This window comes from Melampsora larici-populina (genome assembly GCF_000204055.1).
Source record: "Melampsora larici-populina 98AG31 unplaced genomic scaffold MELLAscaffold_55, whole genome shotgun sequence".
Classification (NCBI taxonomy): domain Eukaryota; kingdom Fungi; phylum Basidiomycota; class Pucciniomycetes; order Pucciniales; family Melampsoraceae; genus Melampsora; species Melampsora laricis-populina.
Window position 1 is genome coordinate 51740 of NW_006768819.1, and position 26088 is coordinate 77827.

Consider the following 26088-nt stretch of genomic DNA (forward strand, 5'->3'; position numbering starts at 1 on the left):
CCTTTCTAAATTGCGATTCTACAATCAGAATAACTTGATGATAAGTAATGAAGTGATTGTATCTAAACTGAATTATGTAATGCTTTGTGATCGGAGGTAGACGGGTCGGTAGAATGCTTGGGGTTCTGGTTCAGGAAGGTTTTTTGGATTTATGATTTCATGAGTCTCGATTCGGAAGGTCTTTTCAGATCTGCATCTCCCGTTTATTTACTTACAATGATGGAAATTCGGCTACGCTGAAACCCAGGGATCACGATGCTGCGGAAGAATTGTCATTGATTTTGTTTGTAATTGGAGAATTCCTACGGCTTGAACGCCTCAATCAATTATGTATTTACTTTGGAAATGAAAAATCAAATCATCACGTTACAATTCTTTAAAGCTTAACTTAAGCCCCTTCACGAGCGCGTTCGGCGCGCCCTCGATGAGGGGCTTACAATTGGGCTCGTGATCTTTGGCGTGTGAGCTCCAAGAATTTATGTTATCCTAGCATGTTGTTTTTTCAACTTTATTCTGTCACCTCATCGTAGAAAATGTTAAGCTTCGAGTATGTACATATGTGGTTCTTCATGCAATTGTACATATCTTGAATATAACTTTCTTCACCAACAAACACTGTTGCACTACTTGAGCTTGTGTTAAAGATGCAAAAAAAGACAAGCCTTTATGTCCTGTATTTAGATGACATAAGACCACCTAAGATACCTCAGATGAATTTTGTAAAAGCACCAAATTACCAATTTTGCATCACAAATTTAACGTGCTCATGAGGGGCTTAGTTAAGCTTAGTTATAATTCTAGACCAGACCCAGAACTTGCCCAGATTTCCATTTCTCTCAGTGCTCACATTTCTCAGTTGAGTATTTTCTTTATTATATTACATTTACTTTTTGTTTGTTCTACTCTCTCACTTTAAATCAGGCCATAGCTACCTTAATCTCTAGATCAGATGCCCTAAGATTTTAAACTAAAATCTTATGGCGTGTGTTTGGGGGGGGGGGCGTGCAGCCGCTGATCCGATGACCAAGGTAGGCTCTCTGCATGGCAGGGCGTAGGGGCGGGCGGGTGGACAAGAAAATTTTACGAGAGAAATGGAGGAAATGTTTTGATGAGCTGTTTGCTGCTATAAGCTGATGATGAAGTAGATGGGTGGTGAAAACTCTGGTTTTCTCTCCCACCCTTCTCCGATGTGAACATCGTTGTTCTACCATCTTCCCGGTACCGTGATATCTCTGGTACCGGTCCTTTCCACTTCGGGGTCTGCTCTCTTTGAGTTACATGGAACTTACAGGTGCCGTCGTTCCTTTGGGCACCTGTATCACTCCATTTCTCTCAGTGCTCACATTTCTCAGTTGAGTATTTTCTTTATTATATTACATTTACTTTTTGTTTGTTCTACTCTCTCACTTTAAATCAGGCCATAGCTACCTTAATCTCTAGATCAGATGCCCTAAGATTTTAAACTAAAATCTTATGGCGTGTGTTTGGGGGGGGCGTGCAGCCGCTGATCCGATGACCAAGGTAGGCTCTCTGCTACCATGACTCGGGAAGTATCGTCCGGAGCCTGCAGAGAGCCTTCCTCGGTAGGTCCCAAGTTGCACCTTCCCAGGTATCCCCCGAGTTTGTCTTTTTGGTATTTCAATAGATTTCGGTTTCTCACGAGGCTACATACGTGTATCTCACCATCTCTCGAATCTCTATTGATGATCTCCTTACTTATGCTATGCATTGGTAAACGAGAACTTTGTCTTTGAAAAACTTCTCATTTCACTCTTAGACCGATGACGACAACTAGTTTGAAAGTACCTCTCTCCTCTTTCGATTTCTATTTTGTTCCTTCTCTCCTTCCTTCTCTCTCCCTCTTCCTCTTTTGTTTCTTTCTTTTTTTTTTTTTTACTGAACTCTTTTATCAATTTCCTTTCCTCCTCCGTTTGATAACAATTTCGGTCCATCTACCACCCTAATCGCCAGATCCTGCAGTTTCATTTCTTCCCAAATATATTTCGCATCTCTTGAATCGCCGATCGAGTACTTCTGAAGGTATAATTGGTAAGCTCGTGATTCCCACCTTCCGAAAAGTTTGATTGTCTCTAACGGGTGCTTTTCATTCCACCTAAACGTTGCACCGCCAACCCAAAACGAATGTCCTGTTAAATGACTTCCAGCTCCCGATTTCGACCACACCTCTCTACAAGTACTTAAGAACATCGCCTTAGTCAACGGGATTCGTAATCCGTTCTCGTCCGGGTATGAGAATACCGGTTCCATGTATACATCGACTGGCTTCGATCGTATCAAGATTTGGTTTACTGCATTGACCGGATCAAGTAAGGACGCCAACGACCGGAGTTGTATCCATTGAAGTTCTCCTGGCCGGGCTGTTTTCGCTTTGTATAAGGCGAATTTAAGGTAAGTTCCGTCTTCTGACCTCAGCATGTCTTTCACCAATATCTTCCTTTTCTTCTTGTTATCTGAAACTAATTCTCCCAGTCTAGCCATACCCCAAAAGGCCACCAGTGCCACGGCTAGTACTGCCTTATCCCTCCACGATCCATCGGCCAAGTTCATTACCAATTCTGCTAAGTGTCTTAGCTGAATCGGTTGTTTCTGTATCTTAACGTGAGTCTTATCTTTCGCTTCTGCTACTCCACAGGCCTTCAGCATCAACTTGACTACTTTATCATTTTCCTCAGGGAACGGTTTATCGTGAAATAGATGCCAGGAACGTATGCCGGTGATGTACTTCGTAAGCGTTACTAAGCTTATTTTGTGATCTGTATCTTCTTTATCTGACCGATTTGACTCCATGTACCCATTCCATTCTTTGCCTGCCCACACAATAAACGCCTTCAACTTCTTTTCATCTAACGGTAAAACTTGTGACCTGCTTTCACCGATGGATTCTCCGAACTTCATAAGTTTCGATATCGCGGCGCTATAATTTTCGAGTGTCGGTTGGGACCAACTTCCGCTCAAGAGTCGTTTCTGTACTACATTACTCTTCCATGTTATCTTCCTAAAAAAGGAATCACCAAAGTTGTCAGTATCTCATCATTCCCATTCATCTCTCTTTTTTTTTTTCTTACCCGTTTTCATCCATCAAGAATTGTTTAACTTTCTTTTCATTTTCCATCAGACTTCTTTTGTCTACCACGTCTCAAGAACTGACTTAAATCTGCTGGTATGCCAATGATCACTTCTTGGTCGTTCTGTAGTAGACCTTGGTCGCCCCGCGATAACGTATCGGCGATATTACCCTTGGAGGTGACTCGATTAGCCACTATATCACACTGGAACGAGGCTAAGTCTTTCTGTATACGCCGCCACTCGTCGTTCACTAGCTTATGTTTGGATTTCCTATTTCAAACTGCTGCTTGTGAGGTCGTGTTGTCGGTTAGTAGGAGAAAACTTCTACCCATCATTGGCATGATTTGGTGAACTACGTGTAAGCCTAATCTAATCGTGACAGTCTCTAACCAGTTGATGTCACGTTTCTGACCTTTTGGTGACAGCTCTTTGACATCCCAGTTCGGGAGTAACTCAAATCTAGCCCACCTATCACCTATCAAAATCCCAATCCCGTAACTGGTACTAGCGTCTCCCACCCATCCTATCTCGGCCGGTTTGACTTCTGGGACGAAGCGAAGGTGATCGAAGTTTTCTAATGTCCCACGCCATTCCTCTAAGTCTTCTTTCGCACCCTTTGGTAAATCTCGCAGTGCACGCGGGTTGTACCATTCTGCCTGCCATTCATACAGGTTCCACATATAACACTTCATATGTGGCAGAATATGTATCAAGTGAATCAACCTTCCAACTAATTTTTCGACTTCTTTCAAACTCCACTTCTTCCGAGTGGTGAGGAACTCTTCAATCTGACGTTTTCTTTCATCTAACTTGTCTTCGGGTAATCTAACAGTTTTGTTTTCTCCGTTCCAGATAAAGCCAAGGTATTTCTGTTCCACATTCCAATCTTGAAATTTTTCTTCGTTTGATTGTACTCCTAGATTTTTGCTGACTTGCACTACAGTTTGCATTGATAGTTGACTGTCTTCTGATTTGACGAACATGTTATCGTCTACCCAACAAAAAATCCGGTCTACTTTCAGCGTTACTGAGATAATATCTCTCCAAGCGTCGGCCATCCAACCAAATGTACCACATCCCGCTACCCCACCGAATGGAATTCTTGTATCAATCCAGATATTACCATCGAAATCCTTTATAGTTAAGAACCGCCACTGGGATATATGTATCGCACCTTGTCGGTAGGCCTTCCGCCAATCATAAATTGCTAATAATAATTTTATACCGATTTTGGACCTGAAAAACGACGCCACAGTTTCGAAATCATCCCACGATGTTTCAAAGTCTAATTTATCAACAAACGAAGTCACCGAAGGGATTTCGACCTCTTCTTCATAACGGAAATTTTCAGACCATTCTTTTGATCTGTCTGATTTATTCATCTTGGTAAGCTTTTCATAATTTTTCCCTTGCCGTAATAACGCTCGTCTCGTTGACTTCTTGAATTCCGAGCTTTGAGGGTAGGAGAGGTCGTTTATCATACGTAAAGAATTATCATTGTTCGTCACGCTCCCCATCGGATTGGAGTGAAAGAAACCCCAGCGTTTATGGACCTCTTCGTGAGTAAAAGGTCCAAAGATTCGTTTTTCCCGTCTTTCTTTGTATAAATTTGCCATAATTTTATCTTTTACTGCCAATGCTGACGAGTGGTTGTTTGGCGTGAACCATTTTAGGTCTCCTAAATTATGTGGGGGAATTCCTTGATGGAAGCCGGAGGTTAAACTTTGCAAAACATGGTTCCATTTCGATAATAAATTTCCTTCAGTGAGTAGTATTTCCCATTCCTGTATATTCATTTCACATTTTGCTTCTGTTGGCCAATTTTCTAAGTTGGCTTTTTCATTTACTACATACTCACTCCGCGGATCAACTTTCTTGCCAATCTTGTCTATGATTTTCTCAGGACTCGAATGGAACTCTGGCATTGCTTGTATATTGCTTCATATCGTCAAGGACAAGAAATGAAAAGAACATGGACAAAAAAGGACATAAAATAAGAAAACAAAACCATTCTCAATCAGCTTCCACAACTAATGACAAATAAGTACTGCACTCTTTCTCTCATCACAAACAACTTCTCTTCAAACTTTTTTTTTTTTTGATACTTACTTTGATGTGTTGGTATTTTTACTCGGTCCAGATTCATTTCCTCCTCTACTACTTCCCATCCCTCTCGTGAAGCTACCAGGGCCAATTTGAGGACGAGCGGGGCCTCCGACGTTGCCACCTCCGCCATAACTACTTCCCGACCCAGATGACCCACCATATCCACCATATCCACCATACCCGCTACCACTACTTTGTGGGAACCCGTACCCACTACCAGCATTCTGGTTGTAATTATTATTTCCATATCCGCCACCTCTAGCGTTCTGACTACTAGCATAAGGTGGATGGTAAGGGTGTGGTCTAGAATTATGATTGAAGGTATTAAAACCTCTCTGATTTTGATTCTGTTGAGCCGGCTTCACATAATTTGGATCAAACACTTTCCCTTTGAACCATGGGTGAGCTGATGAGTTAGACTTCAACGTATTGACAAACCCTACTCGTGTATCAGGAAGTGTTGGTATCACTGGTGTTGCTAGGTGAGAAACTAATCTACCCGTTAACATCGCTGCTTGAGACTCTCCACTAAAGGCTTCGTCATCCCAAGGTTTATCAGCCGGATGTGTTCTCCCAGTTACTGGATTGACGTGTTGCCATTCCCCTCCGAGGATATAAGGATTATCGCCGAAAACATCCTCTCCTCGATGTTTCGCGTCTCTAACTGCTTGCGCCACTAAGATTGTGTTTAAGGTCCCCACATCTGCCATTGATCCGTCTGGCATCCGGTGCTCCCAAACATTTTGACGATGTGCGATATCGTACCTCATCGCTGGCATCCACATACCGAAATTATCTTCTTGTATTTGAAGTACGTTCTCTTTATGTGCTACTAGTCGAGGTGCAATTGGAAATCCTTTCTGACTATCTAAAGTATCATATTCCAACTTTTGATATTTCACCATTAGATTGAATCTTGTAGACCATTCCGCTCTGCTGAGTCGGTACTCGTTTGGTACCTTCAATCCGACATACGAAATCGTATCCGAGGTACAACTGACCGTCTTTGTACGTTTAGTTTTCATATAAGTAGAGTCTTCAAGTAACCAAGCAGTAGAGAAAATAGTAACTGGTACATGTATATTTTTATTAATCATAACATTGTTCCAATATTCTGATAGCCGAACCATATTGTGTCTCAATTGCACTCCTAGCTTCATGTGAGTATTTGTTTCTTTCTTTGTTGAAGATGAGCTTTTTGGTTTGGTGGCTATCTCATTTCCTTCTCCACTATCCTCATCAGAATCAAATTCATATTCATTCACTCCAGCATCACGTCTTTGGGTTTCATTGTCGATACACCACTCCTTATAAGCTTCAGTTAACATCTTGAACTTGGCGATTTTATCTTTGCTGAAAGCGGTTTGGATATTCCGAATCCATTTGGCGTGTTCTAATTTGACTGTCGGATGTTCTACAGTACCTTGCATATCGACGTCTATACGGTTTACAGCATCCCAATAAGTAACAAGGGCCAGACAATACGTAAGTTTCTTTATCTCTCTCTCTTTTTTTTTTTTTTTTTTGGGTTTTTATGGATTCTAAGGTTTTTTTTTTTTTTTCCATAACACTGGGCCTGTAGCTCGTAGCTATTAACAACTTGACTTTCAATCGTAACACTGGACTTATTATTCGTAACACTGGACATCTTGGCTTCGACTTAACACCGGCCACTAACGTAACACTGGACTATAACGTGGCCGCTTTTCCTGACTCCTCATTTTTGCAGAGGTAGTTCTTTGGGTTGGATGGTGGAGATAATGAAGGAGAATATGAGGAAATTAGAAATAGTAAGGAATTTAACTTACCGAAACCCACAGTCATATTTCCGACTTCGTTGGAACCATTTTCATTTTGCTGACATTCGTTGATTTGTTCGTTGACTTGAACGTCACTTTCATTCATAAGAACTCCTCTTCTTTGTGGATCTTCTCTTCCTTGTGCCTCTAGTTCGATACCCGTAGGTTTCGCTTCCTCCTTTTGAGTCTTCGAATTCTTGGTGTTTTGCTTTGTACCTTTCCCTTTTCCCTTCTTTTCTTTTACACTTATCTCTTTCTCGTTCAATTGATCCATCGTTTGAATTTGAGTATCAACACCTCCATCTACTTGAATCTCATCAATTTTCTCTAATGTATTGTTGCTTTCTTGTGTTATCTCTTGCGTCGTAACTATTGAGGGTCCCGGAGTTGGCCCTCTGGGTCTTAATGTCCTTCCGTGTAATAAACTAGCCATTGATTGTTGAATTGATTGTTGAGACATTGTTATTGTTGTTGTTCTTGGTGGGAATTTTTGAAAACAAGAAAATTTTACGAGAGAAATGGAGGAAATGTTTTGATGAGCTGTTTGCTGCTATAAGCTGATGATGAAGTAGATGGGTGGTGAAAACTCTGGTTTTCTCTCCCACCCTTCTCCGATGTGAACATCGTTGTTCTACCATCTTCCCGGTACCGTGATATCTCTGGTACCGGTCCTTTCCACTTTGGGGTCTGCTCTCTTTGAGTTACATGGAACTTACAGGTGCCGTCGTTCCTTTGGGCACCTGTATCACTCTTGCGAGTAAGATGTCTTTTTTTTATAGAGAATGGGATGTGTATTGATATATGGGAATGGGTCAAAAACAGTGTCTTGGATAATGGAATAGCTGGGTCACAGAAAAGGCATCCACTCTTAGACTTAGTTCTTCATCCACTCATCTCATATAGGATGAAAGTACAATGATTTCATGTCAAAGAATTGGATGCCCAGAAGGAAATAGTTATTTGCTTTCCAGGACCCCGGTATGCTCCTATAAGGGGTACTGATTGTCTAGAATTGTGACTTTTGAGCTCCTGCAGAGATACAACACACAAGATTATGTACATTGCTTGCATGATTTCTGCCGGGTTCTTCCCATTTCAGAGTTGCTACAACCTTGATACAGCTGATTGGAAAAATTAAACTTGTCCTAGAGCTACGGGTAAAGCCAGGGAGCAGTTTCTGTGGAAACTCAAAAGTCACATTTTCAGATCAGTACCTCTTATAGGAGCATAACAGGGTTCTCTCTTTCCCTAGTTCTCAAATTTCATCTATCAAAAAACTTGTCAAACTAAAGAATATATTTTGTAGTCATCCATATCATCATTCTGAAACTTGTTTTTCCTATTATTCTCTTAAAAATTTTACAGATAAATAAAAAAATCTTTTACCCCCCACTCACTCAAGCTAAAATTAAAATAAGCTGAAGTTGTGTTTCCTTTTCCAGTACAAATTTTTGTTTTGAAAGAGAGCAAAAAACAAATTCTTTTGATAGGGGTTGGACAAAATTTTGACCAACCGGTCTTGTGCCTCTCAGAAGTTTGGCAAAAGCAGTTGAAGACGGCCAAATCCAAGCTTTCTGGGTTACTTTGTGGGGTTATCTGGCTTTAGCTCAGGTCTGATCTTTCTCCTCCTTCTTCTGCCAATCACTAAAAAAATTCCTGCTTGATCTGCCATTTCTGCTTTGCTTCCCATCAGATAGACAGTTTTTGACTGACTTTGAGTATGGTCATTAACTCAGTTGCTTGATAATTTAACAAGATCCACAGACTAGGAGATTTCTGATTTGATTAAGATCAATTCGTAATTTCTTGTAACTTGTCAAGAAAACAATCAAGGCCTTTTTGCATAGAATTGCCTATGCGAAAAGGGTTATGGGCCTCAATTTCAAAGACTTGAGTCCTAATCAGGTCTGAGCTCAGCACAAGAGAGCCTAGGCGGTACCCAGGTAAGCTTTTGACAAAAGAGAAGGGTCTGGAGATCTGTGAAAGGTGAAAAAGTGGTGTTTGTGTGGCTCTTAACAGCACAAATTGATTTTCCCTGTAAGAATATTGTGTGGGTACAGCCAACCCTGGGCCAGAGACGCAACACACCACACCAGGCCAATTTTGAGTTGTGTTGCTCCACAACATGGACCAGAAGCCTGCGACACCTGTTGCATTGCATGGAGTACCGTAACATCAAATATCTAGGCATGGTTGTGCTGTGCCCTTGTCTGTCACGCAACGCAACAGGCACAACAGAACCAAAAAACATAAAAAACATAAAACAGTGCTTCCTTCATTACATTTGCATACAACCTGTATTCCAACTATAATCATTTCAAAAAAGGATGAAGAACTTCAATGTTTTCAAAAACACAACTTGCGGTGGAGGACTGCAACGTCACGCTTTGCTACAGTCAGGAAAAAAAACTCAAGGTGTGTGTTGCGCTGCGGGTCAGACCACAACCTGAAGGTGAGATCTGTGGTGCAGTGCAGACCAGCAAAGCCCTGGCGCACCTGCAGTGCAGCACGCAACACGTGCGTTTCTGGACCAGGTTTGGTACAGCTTTGGCGTGATCAAGAACAGGTCATACTGGTCTACTTTTTTGAGAAGCAAAGAGATAGATAAAAATGTTGGTTGGTTAAGAGTGGCTTTGATATTGCTTTTGAGCCATCTTGAAACAATTCCTAAAATGTTGAACTATGATGAAATAGTGTTTGTAAACTAGTTGGTTTAAAGTTTGCCCAACCCCTGATATGTGTCTTCATAATAAACTGCTTTATATGATAATCAGTAGCAGAAAGTTGTTGTCAGATCAGATGCATTTCGTACAGCCAAGGGTGCCACTATACTATACTAGTATAGGTATAGTTGGGTATAGTATGGTTTAAATTGTATTATACTATAATCAGTATAGTATAGTTGAAACTGTACTTTACTCAAGTATACTCAGTATAGTATCAATTGATCAACTATACTTGGACAAGGCTTGTACATATTTAACATCAGCTTGTTCAACTATACTGTGCAGTATAGTATAATATATTAGAGTACAGTTGTACTATACTATACAAGGTATAGTTCAAGTACAGTATAGTTGTACTATACTATATCAAGTACAGGCTCAGTATAGTATAGTATAGTATAGTATAGTATAGTATAGTATAGTATAGTATAGTATAGTATAGTATAGTATAGTATAGTATAGTATAGTATAGTATAGTATAGTATAGTATAGTATAGTATAGTATAGTATAGTATAGTATAGTATAGTATAGTATGGTCTCATCTGGTACTGGTACACCACCAATCAAATCAAGCACAGTCAGGACCTACTTGTTGGGCATCCAGGCCTGGCATCTATTTCATTATGCTGATTATTCTCATCAGGCAATCCCAAAGTTCAAAGTGTTATTGAAAACAGCTGCAAAGTTAGAATCAATGTGATTGCCCAAAGTTCCAAAGAGTCCAGTCCCAGTAGAACATGTGTTTAAAATATTGTATACATTGTTGTGAGGAGGGATCAAAAAACAGGTTGCCTACACAGTCACATTAGTTGCCTTCTGGGGTATGACATGACTGGGTGAACTTTTGAAACCAGTGGCGAGTAATAATAAAGTTAGAGTTCAAAATGTAGTCTGGGATTCTATGAACCACTTTCTAAGGATTTGGATTAAGAGACAAAGGTGGTGGCAGTAGGGGAAGTGCAAGAGATAAATTGTTAACATCAGGCCTTCTGGATAGAACTTCTTGGTGCAGTGAAACATATTATTCTTTCCATGGAAGCAATGTGAGATGATCTGCTTTTCGCGTATCTGTGTGGCCATAGACCAGTGATATTGAGAAAGACTTGATGACAGAAGATTTTTGAAGAGGTGTGGAAATCAAAATTGGGAATGAAGCTGACTGGACACTCATTTTGAGTGGGTGCTGCTTCATTGAGATGTAATTTGGTAGCCCCTTGGAGGAAATAGTGGCATTTGGCAGATGGAGATCCAAAGGCCTATAAGCTGTACATCAGAGACACATGTCTGAAAAGGCATAAGCTGCCTTGACGGCATATCACCCTTCTTACAAAGAACTCATTACATATCAATGATCTACATGTAATCAACCAATTACGTGTACTAACAATAAAAAGAAACATGTAATACTTAATTACATACAAATAAACGCATGTAATCATCAGGTACATGCATAATAGCGCACAAACTATCATTTGCTATCTCATTTGATATTCAGTTATCCATTTTTACTTAGTCTATTTTCTATTATTTCTGTTTCTACGTGATATTTATAATACATCATTTGAACAAAGAAAGTACACACAGATCAATTTGGAAGATGATCCTGTGTGATTTTTTATGATAATCTTTCTAACAACCACATGTAGCCTTAGTTCAAGCAACTAATATGGATTGGGAACCCAACCTAGCAGCTTTAAAACTGATCTTCTTGGCATGTGATGGCCGCCAAGAAGGGAAGTCTAGGGCTCTTGTGCTAAAAGGAAGGGTTGCTGTAGAATGAATTACACAGGTGAACCAGGGTTCTATGAGAACATGAAGATCACTACAGACACACATCTTATTTTATTAATCACATGTGATCATCTACAGATCAATGATCAGTTGTTCAAGGGAGTCGCTCAGATTAACCTCCTTGTTATGTTTGCCTTATGATTCTGTGTGCTTGGTTATTGTTCAGATGGGTATATATATAAACCCCTGCTTTTGTCTTGTTTCTTTTCTCTCATCCGTTACAATAACAACCAAGTTTGCATAGATTAACAACCACTCAATCTGTCCATATCTGCCTTCAAAAGCCCTTATAAGTCTCTTTTAAGCGCTATTACATTTCTGCTATTTATCTCTTTGACAACATTGTGAAACACTGTCCTACATATGTAAAACATATGTAATCAACCTATAACAGGTACATATGAACTATTACATGGTGGATTCCTTGCTCAATAATTTTCCTTATCTACAACATGGATATAAAAACACACAATGTTTGTTGGAGGATCTGCAAATAGTTCAGAGTTTGAAGCTTGGGATGATCATAGTAGATGTCCATTCAATCTTTTTTGTATAACTTACTAGGAACCTAAGATGTGTTAGCTGAGAAATCTGAAGCCAGAGTTTTTGGAAGGGGGAAGCGTAGGTGGTTCTTGGGGTGCTTGACTCAGGCCACTGTAGATGTGAGATCACAGCTAGAACAATGTCCCGAGTCATGGGGAAGTACTCTGCCATCTACAGTCACAGGTAGACCTGCTCCCCTCAGTGCTGCCCCTCCAGAAGACCTAAGCCTCTATCATTATGGTACAAGTAGGTTTGGTTTAACTAGGACATACTCTATGACCAGTAGATAATACATAATCAAAATTATAAATTTAGGGTGTTCAAACCTCAAAATCAATTCATGCAAGTTTTGTGCAAGTTCTGTGCAAGATATGAATAGAACTTGCACGGATCTTGCACAAAACTTGCAAGAGTCAGTCTCGCACAGTTTTTGCACGGTTTGGAACACAATAACTCGGGTTGTCAAAAAAATTAATGTGCAAGATTAGTGCAAAAAATCTTGCACGGATCTTGCACAGATCTTGCACGCCGGTCTTGCACAGATCTTGCACAGGTTTGAACACCCTAATTATAAACAAAAAACAATTGTTTGGCTCCCAAACCTAGATATCACAAAGTAGAGAGTGGATTATGAATTAGAACACATGTTGGTTTTTTAGAGAGATTTTCAAGTTCAGTTTGTTTTGTATCTCTTTGATGATTAAAAACTCATGACTCTGAGCTCCTATTATTCTATTGGTTGAATAGTTTGCATTTTATTTGGGGATCCAAAGATACAATATTGGGTAAATGTATATGTATGGCATAGATGATGATGAGATGATGTTTTACAGATCGGAAAAATTGGTTTGGTTGAAGGAGATATGTAGAAGATAATTATGAAATGGTAATTTCTTAGGAGATGATGAAGTCAAACATGTACTAAGAAAGATGAAACCATCATTATTTGGCATATACCCTTTTCTTATACCAAGAAGCTATTTTGTGTCGGAGTGATATGTAGGCTTATCTTCACCCTGAGAAGAAATATGACATGTACCAACTGACCATTCTGGGAGTAGGTTGATCTGCTGAAGTTATTTTATTATGAGTCATGCATTGAAGCTTTTTTTTTCTTCATTTGCCTTTCATATTCAACTTCATGTCTGTTTATCCCAGTTATTGCAAACAAGAGATTCCAAGGGTCGCAAAGATTATCATTCAAGCCTCTCACGCTCGAAAGAAGGCTCTTTATGGCATCAGACTCACAACACAACCAAATTGAGAAATCTCATGAAAGGTATCTCAAACCTCTTTCGAGGTCAAGGAAAAGTTTAGAAAGGTCAGGATCAAAAATCCATTAAGTTTTGTTCCAAATCCAAAGAAATAAGAAACGATAATTCGAGAAAAAAGGTAGAACAAGAACTTTGTAGATTGAGAAAGTTTTAAAGAAAAAGTAAAAGTAAAATAGTGAAATGATGACTGAGGTACTAAGAGACAGAAAAAAAAGAAACCTTGTAAAGAAAAATCGATCAAGTAAAACAAATCAAACTTTTATGCTATGATACTGTTACAACAAGATAGAAATCAAAAAGGATATAAATTAATGAAACTAGAAAAAAATGACTTCTATGCAATTTCGATGAACTGATGACTACTGATCAACCATATGAGATGATGTAAGGTAAGGTGAAAAAAGATATACAAGGAGAAAGCAAAACAGAGAAAGAAGAGCTCAAGATCGAGGTAGAGGACTAGAAAGTTTTCCCGGACTATCTTCTATGATGATCTCAAGGACCTCTGTTTCTTCCTCTGGCAATGGTAAAATGTGGACTATAGGCGTCTCATAACACCTATAGAATGGAATGGATTGGTATCGCTACCATCCTGGGATTCACGTGGTCGAGTTCCACTTGGGCGCGTGGTCGGCCTCGAGTTCTCCCTGGCCTTTATCGTGCTGGCGTTCTGCCGGTTCCGAGGCCTTGATGCATTGTTTCTCGACATGCGGCGGTCGACTTGTTGAACTCGGTCTGGGGTGACCTGCTCGGTGTCCGTCGTGGAGCTTTCGCCGTACATGAGGCGGCGAGTGCGAGAGCTCATTCTGAGCTCCCTAGATTGAATTTTCCCATCTGACAAAAATGAATATCGAACATGTGTCGGCTAGCAGTCATTACTAAGTACTGAAGCGAGAAATACCTTACGGTTAGGGATTTGACGTCCTGAGCGTCTAGGAGTGACCAGGTCGCTTCCGCCAGCTTCATTCTCCGTACCATTTCTCGCAATGGTCCCGCTGCGGGAGGTGATTGGAGCGAGAGATTCAGTAGCCACGGGTTGAGCGTTTTGGCTGGTCATCTTGATGGTTTTAGGATAAAAAAATAAGGGCGAAGAGTTTTGATGAGGTATAATTAAATCAAAAAAAGAGGCAGTAGGAGAGGATAAGAGTGATTCAGACTAATGAAAGGTTTGGGTAAAGGATTTCTAATCAAGTTTAGCAGGTGAAATGATGTGTTTGTTGTGATTGATGAGGTTCGAGGTTGAGGGTGAGATAAGCACTTTTTATACGTGATTTCGGAGCTCATCATCAACGGAACTCAGGAACACCTCAGGCAACCTCCACGCGCATGAAGCTAGACAAAGGCACCATTTCGGCTGGCCAAGCTCAGGGATTCAATACCACACATCCAGCCATCAAGTGTTGAGGTTGATGATGCATGACGTGATCAGAAGGCAGCGCATGAGCTCTGTGCCTGGACTCATTGTGTAATGCCGCACACAAAACACAACATGTGGAAAGGAGTATGTTACATCTACATTTTCGAGGAAGAAAGCTCTGGCCCAAGTCAAAATCAAGGATATTGTGGACAAGGATCTAGGACAATGGCGTGCTGTGGACCTGGATGATGACCTCTTCACTGAGGAGCATTTTGGGAGTTTACGCGACGAGTTTTGACTGATTGGAACGGCCGATTGAAGATAAGGTCGAAGTGGGGCATAAAGATCACGGTGCTTTTGGCTACGAGGCTACAAATTTGTTTGCATTCACAGTAAAGGTTTGCATACCTAGGACAGTTGGTAGCACGGGTCAGATTCAAAGCTAATGAGTTACAGCAGACCGAACAAATGAGGGTAACGGAGTAGGGATCTCTGTTGCTCATCAAAAGTTGTAGATCACAATATGGAGCATCCCATGATAGACAGAGCCCTGCTTAGTGCGGCGTTCCAATATCAACAAGAATTATACAGAGATATTCAACCACAAAAGTCTTCCTGATACATATGAACCTGTCAGAAATCTCGTTCTACAAAAATGTTCATGTTGCGTTTGAAATTTATCCAAAAGCTGTCTCTCTTCATAACAATAAGAGTTCATGTAGAAGGCTCATAAACAGGCACAGGGAGCCAAGACAACAGGGATCAAAAAAGTCAGCTCCAGTTTGTTTTCATCAATCAGAATCACCGAGCCTGACAATCGCACAAACCTACAAAAGGTGATCTTAATACTTCCGCTTCTCCTCATCAGCCAGCAGTTTCTCGCACAATACCCAAAGTGCTCGACCCAGCTTTCCATCGGCGTCTTGAGCGTATCTGCTCTTTCTACCGAGCTGTCCATATGGGACTAGGTAAGCTCCTCTAGTAGAGTTTGTGCAATCAAGACAGGAATAGTCATTCAATACTTCAGTTGATCGTGGGGAAAACCAAGCCTAGCTCGAGTTAAAAAATATGTCTGAGCTCACCTCAAGTTCTTCGTTTCGATTTCAGGGGAGGTTGCAGCATAGAGCTGAGTCTGTGCGCCTTGTTTTGAATCACTGATGAGCAGATTGATCAGTGGGTCCTGGTATGGCCCGGGGGATCATATCAGTCACCAGTGACATAGTAACTGAGGAGATTGAACTTACAAAGAGCCAAAGAAGCCCAAAAAAGATGACTGCGTAGAATCGTAATCCGATCAATTTCAATGACATTAAGATATCACTGACTGAAGCTGAGCTTAATGATTCAGGTTGTGTTTGACTTGGTAATAGATGGTCACCCAATCCGGTGTACACAACCCCTGGATGCTTTATCAAAAGGTCAGTCGTATTGTTTTACACTGAAGATTCATTCTAACTACACAAAAATGGATGACTTACTACTGCTAAACAAATTATGTTTGTATCTTCCAATCGTTTTTGAAGTTCATTGTTGAAAAGCAGGTTCTGTAAAATATCGTTACAAAGTCAATTACCATCTAATGTACTCTTTTGGTCACAACATATCGCTAGAGGAAGATTCGCTGTGGAAAAAAGGCTCACACATAGCTTGCTCATCTTGTATCGAGCCCATCCACTTGAAGATTTGAGATTCAAACTTTCAAGAGAAGAAAAGTCTGGTTTCGAAGCAGAAATATGACCTAAACTTGACACATTTACAACTCGTACGTGAGAATCTGGCAAGCTTGAAGTCTTTTTTAAGATCGGTAAAAGCTCAATGGTCAAGGCAAAATGACCAGTGCAGTTGCATGCCTGGAGGTCTATTCCATCCGGACTTAACTCATAGGGAGTCATACACTGATCAAATTATTGATTGTCAGTTTACACATTGTTGAGCAGAAGTAGGTACAGAAACCTCAGACTCAACTACTCCAGCATTGTTCATCAGAATATCGAGGCGGTTCTCATTCTTCATAAACTCGATCGCTGCCTTCTTAGCAGATGACAAGATGGTAAGATCGAAATAAAGAAACTCGATTTGAGCCTCTGGGACTTCTTCCTTGATTTTCGAAATTGCAGACTTTGCTCGAGATTCGGTACGAGATGCCATGCTGTGAAGATAGAAAGAAAATTGATCAGACTAGACTCAATCGTTTTGACTCACTCGGCGATATCTTACTCACTATACCTTGGCCCCATGACGAGCAAGTTCAAGGCAGGATGCGTAGCCTAATCCCCCGTTCCCACCTGGCTCAAGAAAATGAGCACACAAGCCCAACAAGGTAAGTTGATATCTCGATCTTCTAGTCGCACCTCGCAATGAAAACGTAGGATCATCTCACCGGTGACGATAGCTACCCGGCCTTTGGACACACAAGAAAATCCAATTCTCAATTTCAGTCCTTGCCTGGTCACTTGCATAGGAGCGAAGGACAGATAAGAGAGAAACTTGAAAATACCTGATAGGTCCGGCATTTGACTGACATCGAAGCGTTTGTCCCGTTGTAAAATATTCGCATTCAGATAGCACTTGGCCGTGTCAAGGGTGCACATGAGCTGGTCGAACATCGTTGTATTCGTAATTTAGTATGTGGTGGCCGAGTCAACCCAAAAGTGTGTCTGTCTTGATCCAGTTCGCGTACAGTTACTTTTGGAAGAAACCTGAATGACATCACCCTCCATGCAGTAGTTGGGTTGAGATACCACCTTGCGTGCTCTTGCGTGGCTGTGATACTGCATGCCAATTTCAAATGATCTGTCATGGCTTGGCCTCGGCCGAGCGACTGGTCGTGTGGGCATGGCGAGAGTGATTGCGAGTCTGGACAAGCTCCAACTTACGATGGACGAGAGAGGAGGGTGGAGGACAAACCTCAAAACCCGAAACACAAACCTGTATTGCCCTGTACAGATACTCGATTTTCGAGTAGGTCTGATCAAACCTCGCCAAAACGTCGTAGAAACAATCCAGATCACTCAACAAGTTTTGCAAAAACCCAACAAACATCCAGGAATCAAGTACAAGTTTAATTGATTTGAGTTTATAATCGAAGACATCAAAAGTTTTGTCTTTTGACCAGATCAGGAGAGCAAGGCATGATTTTCACTACTTCAAATGCAATTAGTCTCTTGGGTTGGATTTCTGTTTCTGAGTCTGTTTCTGATCTTTGTTTCGACATCAATGTTGAATTTTCAAATTGGACTCAAACTTTGAGATTTTCCTATTTGGTATCATTGCACAAGAAGGAAACTGAACATCTATCAGATGTTAACTTAACAAAGTCCCTCTCGCGGCTGTTTGTCTGTTGAGTGAAATGTGTTGTTCACCAAGTCAGTCAGAATGCTTTGATTTTGGAAAGGTGAGACATTGAGATTTGTCTGTGATGTTGAAAGAGTGTATATTTCAAAGCAAATCTTTTTGTTTGATAAAAAGGTCAAAAGAAACCATAGTTAAATCGTGAGTTTAATTCATTCTAGATGATTTAAAAACTTGCTCGTTATCATGATGTGATGATGAAACTGTATCTCAATTGGGAGCCGTCTGGAATCGTCTCTGGCTTCGTCTGGATTGTTTCTACGACGTTTGGCGAGGTTTGATCAGAGCTACTCGAAAATCGAGTATCTGTACAGGGCAATACAGGTTTGTGTTTCGGGTTTTGAGGTTTGTCCTCCACCCTCCTCTCTCGTCCATCGTACCAACTAGCTCAATTTGCCTGCGCTGCATGAAGAGGGACTCGCCAGGACTCACCATAGGTTTGTCGGAATTCAGAAGTGAAAAGTGCAAGTCGAAGTGGATGTGAGTTTCTCAATTTGTGAGTCCCCGATGAGCAGTGCGCTTCATGAGGCCGCACTCGAGGCACGCTATTTGGGGGCCGACTTAAGCTGACTGCAATTCGTGAATAGACCAAGACACACAACTCGATATGAAAAGTTTTTGGTCTCATCATCTTGGTTGATGAGTAACGTCCAGTCTTCAGTGCTTTGTGCAACAAGACGCCATTTAAGTAGAGGTTTTTAGGTTGAGGTCATCCAGACCAAGTAGTTTTTGGCACGTTCTTCTGGATGTGTGATAAGTGATGAGATGGAGAAACTGGCATTTCTTTGACTCAGCAACCACTATTGTACATGATGCATACCCCCTTGAGTATTCCACAAGCATCACAGACATGATACGGGTACCAGTCCCATTCACATTGCGAGACTTCCCCAAGCAAAAGAGCTTGTTAACAGCCAATGTAGGTCAATAACACGAGGAGAATCCATAATCTTGAGACACTGGCCGATCGAGGTGTCTTGAATCCCTTGGCAGCACATTGATAATCAAATCTCGCCAAATAGTGATTTTTCGGAGCTGATCACGATCAAATTACCGGAAAGAGAGAAACACCGGGGCCAGGCAAAGGGGTTCACCTAGGGGTATGACCCGGCCCTGGACCCGTCCGGCCGAGTCTGCCCGAGGGGTTTCCAAGTCATCACGGTGCTCGGCCCGGTGCCCTAGCCCTAACTTGAGGATAGAGCCAAAAGGCCCTGTTCCAGGGCCACTCGGGGCCGGGGCCGCCGTAAAATTCACCGCCAAAGAAAGGGTGAAAGGGTTGTTGAGGCATCTTCTACCCCTTGGGCCCTTTGTCGTACCCTCGCACCCTTTCACACCCCCTTGTTATCGATTTTCATCCACCCCAATGTCACGACGAAGCCTTCGTCGTGAGGTCACTGATCCGCAACCAACCACCGATCCACAAACCAACAACATGTCCACCACCTCCAGTACCACTTCTAACTCCATTGCACCATCTGACTCGGTCTCGGCAGTGGCTAGTGCCGTCGAATCCGAACATACTGCCACCAACCGTACCTCTTGGGTGTGGCAGTATTTTGCGACTGTTACGTTCAGGGACGGCACCACCTCGAATGTCTGCCGTGCCAACAAAGGTCGTGTTGACAAGGTTCCAGACTTGGAAGCGCCTGTTGTCGTGTGTCAAGAGCCGATTGCCATCGATAAGACTGGAAGTACAAGATCAATGAGCCGCCACCTCTTGCGTGCTCATGGCATTGCTGCTCCGATTGACACCTCCCAACAAACCCTCACAGCGTTTTCTGCAAATGGAAAAACTAGTAGTGTAAGTCGTTCTGCTATTTTTTCATCTCTTTATTCATCTTTTCTAATATCTTTCTTTTTTTTATTTTCAAGATGGGATCTCTCAATAGGCGAAACCTCACAAATGCAGTCATTCGCCTAATTGTCAATCAAGAACTCCCAGTAGCTCTTGTTGATGCCCCATCCTTCCGCGAACTTTTATCTTGGATCAACCCAGCTGTTGCCCCTATCTTATCGAAACAAACCGCCATCACCGACGGTATCATTTCTCAATTCCGACTTGCTCGTAACCGTCTCACTGCCATCTTTGCTTTGTTGGACTATATCAGCATCACTTGTGATGCTTGGACTTCACCTAGTAGCATACCGATGCTTGGAATTACTGCACACTGGATGACCGACAACTTTTCGATGCAATCGGTGGTTTTAGCTTTGAAGGAAATCGATGGAGCCCATACTGGTAAAAACATGGCGTCTCTCATCAAGCACACATTAGATCAATTCAGTATCACCGAGAAACTTCACTGCATTACTGCTGATAATGCTTCGAACAATCAAACCATGGGTCGAGAACTTCAACTGCTCATACCTCATTTCGATGCCGAGAAGAACCTCCATGGCTGTGTCGCCCATGTTATCAATTTAGTCGCCAAAGCCGGAATCTCGATTTTCGACAGCAAGACTCCTCCTGATCCTCTCAGTGCTTTAGATCCTCAACTACCTCAAGATAATGATATTCCCAATGGTACTAATTCTTTGATTGAACCTACTCCGCATCTCGAAGTCCACTCAATCTTAACTTGAATTCGCGGCTTCCATAAAAAAGTCCGATTGAGCACCCAGCTCAAACAGGCTCTGGACCAGTGCATTGCCACTTCCTCACAGCCTCGAAAGGTCGGACTGATTCATGAGGTTTCAACTCGATGGTCTTCAACTTTTTATTCTCTCGAGAGATTCTTTGAACTCAAGAAGGTCCTTCAGTATTATTGCAATATCAACGATAGTTTAGAACCTTTCACCCTAACCGAAGACGAATGGATCTTGGTTGGCAACTTAGTCAAGTTTCTCCGACCTCTTGCGATCGTGATCAAGGAGATTGAAGCTGAAAAGTATCCCACTTTCTCACTAGCAATGCCTGACTATCAATGGCTCATTGAAAAACTCAAAAAAGTAAGTTTTCTTGCCATATTAACTCGTTGATATTTACACTAGTTCTAACCCATCTTTTTACCAAACATAGGCATGGGCCGCATCTGAGTGTACCAACTTGAAGGCAGCGATTCATCCTATGGTCAAGAAATTAGTCCGATATTCAACATTAGCTTTGAAGAAGCCTGTTTACATATGTTCCCCAATTCTCGACCCTCGCCGAAAGCTCAACGCTGTGACTGCTTTTACTTTGGAAGAACTTGGATTCGACAAAGATCAACTCATAGAATACTTTACCGAGCAAGCTCGCAAATTCAAACCCCCTCAAGATCCTGATATTGAAATCGTCGAATCAGACCCTGTGCTCGAAGATGACGATGATAGACCACACCACTTTATCAAACGACGCAAATGTATTCAACTTGAAGACGAAGTGCGGGAGTACCTTCTTGCCCCTCTTGTGGATGAACGTACCGATGTATTAACCTTCTGGAAAACGAATCACACAAACTGGCCAATTCTCTCTCGGATGGCTATGGTCATGCTTGCTATTCCTGCTTCAGGTGGCCCTTCAGAAAGAATTTTTTCAGCTGGAGCAAGGGTGATGTCTGATAAACGATCACAGATGACCAATCAGAACTTTGAAGCTCAGATTTGTCTCAAGTCGTGGGGGATGATTCTTTCCATGTAGTTTGGCTTGTCTTTTTTTTACTCTAAAGTTATTTAATTTGTTTCTCTACACTCGTTAACAGTCTTATACTTGTTTATCATTTCTTTACGCTCTTTTGTTTCCTTTTTACAATGTTTTTTTTTGTTTTTGTATCGGTCTATTTTGCTCAATTAACTTGGTTTGTGCCCTTCAACCCCCTCACAAACAGCTGGCCCGCCCCGGGCCTAAAGGCAGGCCCGACCCAGTGCCTGCCCGTGCCTGCCCGCTAGCTCTCTGAGGCACCTCGGGCCGGGGCCGGCTTTGGCCCGGCCCCAGGGCCGGACCCGAAATTGCGTTGCCGGGTCATACCCCTAGGTTCACCCAACAGTGATCGGTCACCGAGGGGAATTCTTGAATGGTGGTCAAGTAACTTGTGCTCTCAAATGTCGGTAGCGTTTGTTAGGAGGCCCACCGCGCAAATCCAACCACATGAGTTATCTTCGGTTGTCATTGGCTGTTGAGGGCTCCCGTCGAGTGCGAGGTTTCTGTTATCTCGAGTACCTAAATTTTTGATGATAGGATTGCATCTTGCATCTGCTTTATTCTTGTACCATCCCTTTGCACATTGATCGACAGCTTCATCCATACCTTTTCCTAATCGATTCGCTTGTGTGGCGCCCGGTGCGCTAGTAGATCTTAAATCTGAATCATCGTAATCACGTATCCTCCACCGAATCCGTCTCTCAAAGTCTCTGCCCTTTGGATTCAGTTTTGGTCGGAAACTTCTCAAACGTTCACCTTCAAGCCAGAGTCTTTTCTCGATGCTCCCTCGGATCATTCTAGTAGGACTGATTTTACTGCAGGAGACGACTTCAATACCTTCTCAAGGAAATAACAAGCTGGAGAAGAGAGGCACTCCGGAAGACAGCACGAAAGCTGCTCAAGATCTCAAAATAATCAAAGATGAGGTGGAAAAGGGTCTGAAAGAGATGGGGAAATATCTGAAAGAAGTCAAGGACGCAGCAGCTAAGAAAGGGTAATATTCAGGTTTACATTTCTAGGGCTTAAGATAGGTTCAATGCTGACTACCACCCACGCTGTCTTCCAAATTGCGTTTAGGGCCCTCAAGCCTGATTCAGAGCTAGATAAAGTAATAAGCGTCTTGGAACCCGCCCTCAAACAAGGTGCAGGTGCAATATCCGAAATTGGAAAGAACTTGGCCAAAGGACTCCCACCGGTGAGTGGTCCTAATTCAGGCCATCATCAAGGAAGGGACGAGACATGCTGAATCCCAATCTTATCTTATTCGTGCCAAAAGGAGGCCGGGAAGAATCCAAAGGCCCTAGCGGCACAACAATTAAAAATAGCCGTGGAAGGCTCGTCCAAGCTTGTGACACTGGTGACGTGAGTCACTCCGGAGCCTCATAAATCAAAGATTTGTGTCAAGTCTCTAACCCGAATTATGCCTCAAACCTCTTCAGGGATATACCTAATGCCGCCGTTCCTCTACAAGCATACGAAAACGCTTTTCAACTTGTGGTTCAAGCTGGGTTGCAATTGTTAGCAGGCGGAAAACCAAACCCCAAGAAACCAGATGACAAGTCTAAAACAGACTCCCTAATCGATAAATCTAACACGGAGACCAAGAAAGTCAATCCACCAAACGTATTAGTCTCTTCTTTATCGACTTCAAGTTTTTTTGTAAATTCAACACCGTCGGAGCCCGAACCAAAGAACTTGGCTGTGATCCCTAAACCTCAAGCTCTGAACGGTACTACACCTCCCATTGGAACTCCCGGAAAAGAAGAAAAGACGGAGAAACCAGTTTTAAAATCCGACCTGACTTCAATGTCAAATGCACTACAAATACCTACTTGGAGCCTACAAATCTCACTCTGTTTTTTGATACAGACAGGGCTATTTTGGACTTCCAGCCTACTATGATGATTAGAAGGAAAGCTTAACAAGTAACATATAAGTTTTTGTGAGGATCATGGTTAGTCTGAAATAAATTCAACTGGTCAATATCATTACCTCATCAGAATCCTTCCATGTCTGTGGATCTTGGTCCAGATTTCAATGTAGTCTTAGACAAACCGATGTCAAAACCTTGGACCTCTCCCATGCATTAGGAGAACTCCGATATCGCGCTTGAATTAATGTTTGTATCTCTAAAATGTTGTACATTGTAATTACCTTTGATTTTTCAGAGATGTTTCCAAAAAGACCAACGTATGTATATCATCATGATGAATCCTAAACTCGGCCCCAGTCAAAAGTACAAATTCAACTGAATTATGCACACGAGTAGGTTTCAGTAAGAGAATGAGGCACACGAGTGAGCAATTGATATAAGGATCCAACGTTACGAGGACACAAAGGATAAGAATATATCACTGCCATGATATCGCGGAGACAACAGACCCTATGCGCAAAAGTAGATCCCAGTGATGAAGAACACAAGTGAGAAAGAGATAAAAGTAACCAATGGCACGAGAAAACTCAGCCACATACATCAACACTTTTTGAATCCCTCGCTTGAGGTTGACACACAAATGGCAGCTGATGGCTGAACTTCTGAAGACACCGAATGTGCATTGAGTAGGCGGCCGGGGCAGACGTATCCGACCCGAGTCTGGTCTCAAAGAGGGTTTTCGGGGCCAAGTTGGGAATTTTTAACATTTTTCTGCGCCTGGAGACGTTTGGTGTATTCCGATATCCTCATAATTTCCTTGTCAACTCCAGCAATATGCCACCAGGATCAAGAGCGTCACGCGGCGGACGAAATAAAGGCCATCGTAATTTTGGAAATCGCGGGAGAGGTCTCGGTCGTACCGTGAAGGACATTAGCCTTTATCAGTCTGATGGATGGAACAACGACCGACCTGAATCACTTGTCCAAGATCAAGGAAGCAGCGACGCAGATTTAGACAAGGATGAAGATGAAATCATACAAGGTATATATTCAAGACATTTACGATGTTTTCCTGGTCATACATTAATGTTGTCATTGTATGAAGCGGGACCATCTACTACCGAACCATCTCAGCAAGTCAAGCCTATTGCGATCGCGATGTGGGTCAGTCCAAAGGCTCTTCGAAAACCACGCAGCCATGTATCAATACCACTCCCTTCCACTTCCTAGGATTTTGATCATTGTGATCCCCGAAAGTGCACGGGGAAGAAGTTGTCCCGTCTTGGTATGATAACTGAACTGAGGGTTGGTCAACGTTTTCGGGGTATCGTTTTGAGGTAAGTTTTGTACTCTGCAGCTACACCAGAAGTGTCATTCACAGATTGACAGAATTTTTGATGAGAGAACAGCCCCGAAGGTACCACACCAGTGTCCCCCATTGACCGCGAACTGATTGACCAATCTGGTATTGCTGTGGTCGAATGCTCATGGGCTCGACTATCCGAAATCCCGTTCAACAAAATTCGATCAACTGGTGATCGGACTTTACCCTACCTTATCGCAGCGAATCCAATCAACTACGGTAAACCCTTCAAGCTGACATGTGTAGAAGCTATTGCTGGGAGTCTTGCAATTGTTGGGTTTCAAGCTGAGGGGGAGAGACTATTGGCCAAGTTCGGTTGGGGCGATGGATTTTGGGCTTTGAACAAGTGAGTTATTTCATGAGGCATCTCTTCAAGGTCATTCAACTAAAGACACGATCTTGGGTCTCTACCAGAGGTTTAATCGCAAAGTATCGCGACTGTAAAGATGGCGTTGAAGTAAAATCGGCACAGGAAGACATCTTGAAACAAATTGAGACAGAGTCCATAGAAAGACGTACGTTCGCTCCATATGGAGCGTCACAAGCTATCTTGACCTGACCGTTGACCGGATGCTTCGATCATCTCCAGGTAGACCTCCTGAAAACGATGATCTTCTCGTACCAAATCTCAATCACACCCAAGCTTGGGATTTGCGGATACCGGAAGAAAATTCGGAAAGTGAAGACGACGAAGAGTGAGGAACCGCTGGAAGAAGCTTGAATTCATATCCTCCAGCTTTCGGTTGTTTGTACATTATTTCATATAAGCTATGATGATTGTCGTTTTTGCCGTCACAGTTCGCAATCAATTATTTCTTTCCAAATATGCAAACACCGACATGACCAGCTGTACTACGTTTCTAGATTTTCCCTAGGTGATTTTGCGTTGACAGCGATATTTTGAACTTTTGAAATCATCTCCTAACAATGTTTTACGCCTGCATGCTCTGACATTCAATGATTCGCGATATTTGTTAAGCAACCTCCCTTTAGTGAGGCCGTCAAAAGTACAATTAATAGAGCCTAGCTATCAGCTGAGTGTCGTGCATCTATAGCAGAGAGGGAAAATGGACATTGGCGCGGAGCAGACCTCACGTAAGAACTGAGGATACCCCTTGGGAACTTAGAACCACGGCTTGTGGGTACCATGAGCCTGTTGTGACATATGGGAACTTCACAAATCGTACATAGTGTATTA

At 42.1% G+C, this 26088-nt stretch overlaps 6 protein-coding genes across 6 annotated transcripts; 2 read left to right on the forward strand and 4 right to left on the reverse strand.

Moving 5' to 3' along the window:
- Positions 1 to 5192: 5192 nt before the first annotated feature.
- MELLADRAFT_93006 (uncharacterized protein) lies at positions 5193 to 6623 on the reverse strand (the record flags this gene model as incomplete). The annotated part of the gene is made up of 1 exon (XM_007415986.1): positions 5193 to 6623. The coding sequence occupies one exon, from the start codon at positions 6621 to 6623 to the stop codon at positions 5193 to 5195; it is 1431 nt and encodes a 476-aa protein (XP_007416048.1).
- A 259-nt stretch (positions 6624 to 6882) lies between these two features.
- On the reverse strand, positions 6883 to 7452 carry MELLADRAFT_67556 (uncharacterized protein; the record flags this gene model as incomplete). The annotated part of the gene is made up of 1 exon (XM_007415985.1): positions 6883 to 7452. One exon carries the CDS (start codon positions 7450 to 7452, stop codon positions 6883 to 6885), a length of 570 nt encoding a protein of 189 aa, XP_007416047.1.
- Positions 7453 to 13767: 6315 nt separating this feature from the next.
- Positions 13768 to 14384, reverse strand: MELLADRAFT_111554 (uncharacterized protein; the record flags this gene model as incomplete). The annotated part of the gene is made up of 3 exons (XM_007415984.1): positions 13768 to 13885; positions 13931 to 14142; positions 14229 to 14384. The coding sequence occupies 3 exons, from the start codon at positions 14382 to 14384 to the stop codon at positions 13768 to 13770; spliced, it is 486 nt and encodes a 161-aa protein (XP_007416046.1).
- A 1142-nt stretch (positions 14385 to 15526) lies between these two features.
- Positions 15527 to 16970, reverse strand: MELLADRAFT_39578 (uncharacterized protein; the record flags this gene model as incomplete). Its single annotated transcript, XM_007415983.1, has 7 exons — positions 15527 to 15662; positions 15767 to 15864; positions 16010 to 16090; positions 16163 to 16228; positions 16325 to 16579; positions 16650 to 16833; positions 16906 to 16970. Coding segments are annotated over 7 exons (885 nt in total), but the record flags the coding sequence as incomplete, so codon positions are not given.
- Positions 16971 to 22260: 5290 nt separating this feature from the next.
- MELLADRAFT_73126 (uncharacterized protein) lies at positions 22261 to 23824 on the forward strand (the record flags this gene model as incomplete). Its single annotated transcript, XM_007415894.1, has 4 exons — positions 22261 to 22648; positions 22732 to 22849; positions 22931 to 23016; positions 23094 to 23824. 4 exons carry the CDS (start codon positions 22434 to 22436, stop codon positions 23554 to 23556), a joined length of 882 nt encoding a protein of 293 aa, XP_007415956.1.
- Positions 23825 to 24613: 789 nt separating this feature from the next.
- MELLADRAFT_39545 (uncharacterized protein) lies at positions 24614 to 25449 on the forward strand (the record flags this gene model as incomplete). The annotated part of the gene is made up of 4 exons (XM_007415895.1): positions 24614 to 24691; positions 24758 to 24864; positions 24937 to 25236; positions 25305 to 25449. 4 exons carry the CDS (start codon positions 24614 to 24616, stop codon positions 25447 to 25449), a joined length of 630 nt encoding a protein of 209 aa, XP_007415957.1.
- Between the last annotated feature and the right edge of the window lie 639 nt (positions 25450 to 26088).